Source organism: Solanum stenotomum, chromosome 2 (genome assembly GCF_019186545.1).
Source record: "Solanum stenotomum isolate F172 chromosome 2, ASM1918654v1, whole genome shotgun sequence".
Taxonomy (NCBI): Eukaryota; Viridiplantae; Streptophyta; class Magnoliopsida; order Solanales; family Solanaceae; genus Solanum; species Solanum stenotomum.
The window spans coordinates 70,401,232-70,401,964 of record NC_064283.1 but is presented as its reverse complement, the minus strand read 5'-3'; the positions used below and the strand labels follow the sequence as shown (position 1 = coordinate 70,401,964).

Genomic DNA, 733 nt, shown 5'->3' with positions numbered 1-733 from the left:
ATGAAATTAAAAGAACACATAAAAGTACCTAATCAAATTTACACAATCCTAGCATCCGTTACGCCAAATCGAGAACCTTTTGCCATCATAATCTTAAACTCCTCGAAATCGATCATCCCATCACCATCACAATCAACACCACTAATCATTTTCCGACACTCCGCCAAGGTGCAATCCTCTCCGAGGCTTCGGAGAACGGTTAGCAACTCCTCGGCGGAGATGGACCCATTCTTATCCATATCGAACACCGAAAATGCATCCTTAAGGCTCTCAAGTACCTTAAAAATAAAAACGTAAGACCTAAGTTTGACCTATTTTAAATAGTTCAATAATAATAATACGATTAAATATTTTTTTAAAATTAACGTATACCTCATTAGAATCGATATCCTTTGTATTAAGCTCGATAAATTCTTGCAAGTCAATGAACCCATCCCCATCCGAATCCACTTCACGTATCATGTTGACCAACTCCTCCTCCGTGGCGGGGTTCCCGAGGCTCGCCATGATGGACCCTAATTCCGATGAACATATCTTTCCATCACCATTTACGTCGAATTTCTTGAACACTTGTTCTAGTTCCTCCTCGATCCTTGCACGTGAATCTATCGAGGATACCCTCGATAAATTCACAGGCATTGGATTATCATTATTGACAATGAAAGGGTTTGCACTAGGGTCACCTTTTTTCTTGATTTTGAACAAAGATTTCAACCCCATATCGTCAAGTTAA

At 39.6% G+C, this 733-nt stretch overlaps 1 protein-coding gene across 1 annotated transcript; it reads right to left on the bottom strand.

Moving 5' to 3' along the window:
• LOC125857213 (probable calcium-binding protein CML25) lies at positions 1-733 on the bottom strand. The gene is made up of 2 exons (XM_049536908.1): positions 373-733; positions 1-278 (listed from the first exon to the last, which is right to left on the bottom strand). The coding sequence occupies exons 1-2, from the start codon at positions 718-720 to the stop codon at positions 39-41; spliced, it is 588 nt and encodes a 195-aa protein (XP_049392865.1). The 5' UTR covers positions 721-733; the 3' UTR covers positions 1-38.

Coding starts and splice junctions, on each gene's coding strand:
- LOC125857213 (XM_049536908.1), bottom strand. CDS start 720: ATGGGGTTGAAATCTTTGTTCAAAATCAAGAAAAAAGGTGACCCTAGT. Junction 279..372: donor AGGATATCGATTCTAATGAG/GTATACGTTAAT, acceptor TTTATTTTTAAG/GTACTTGAGAGCCTTAAGGA.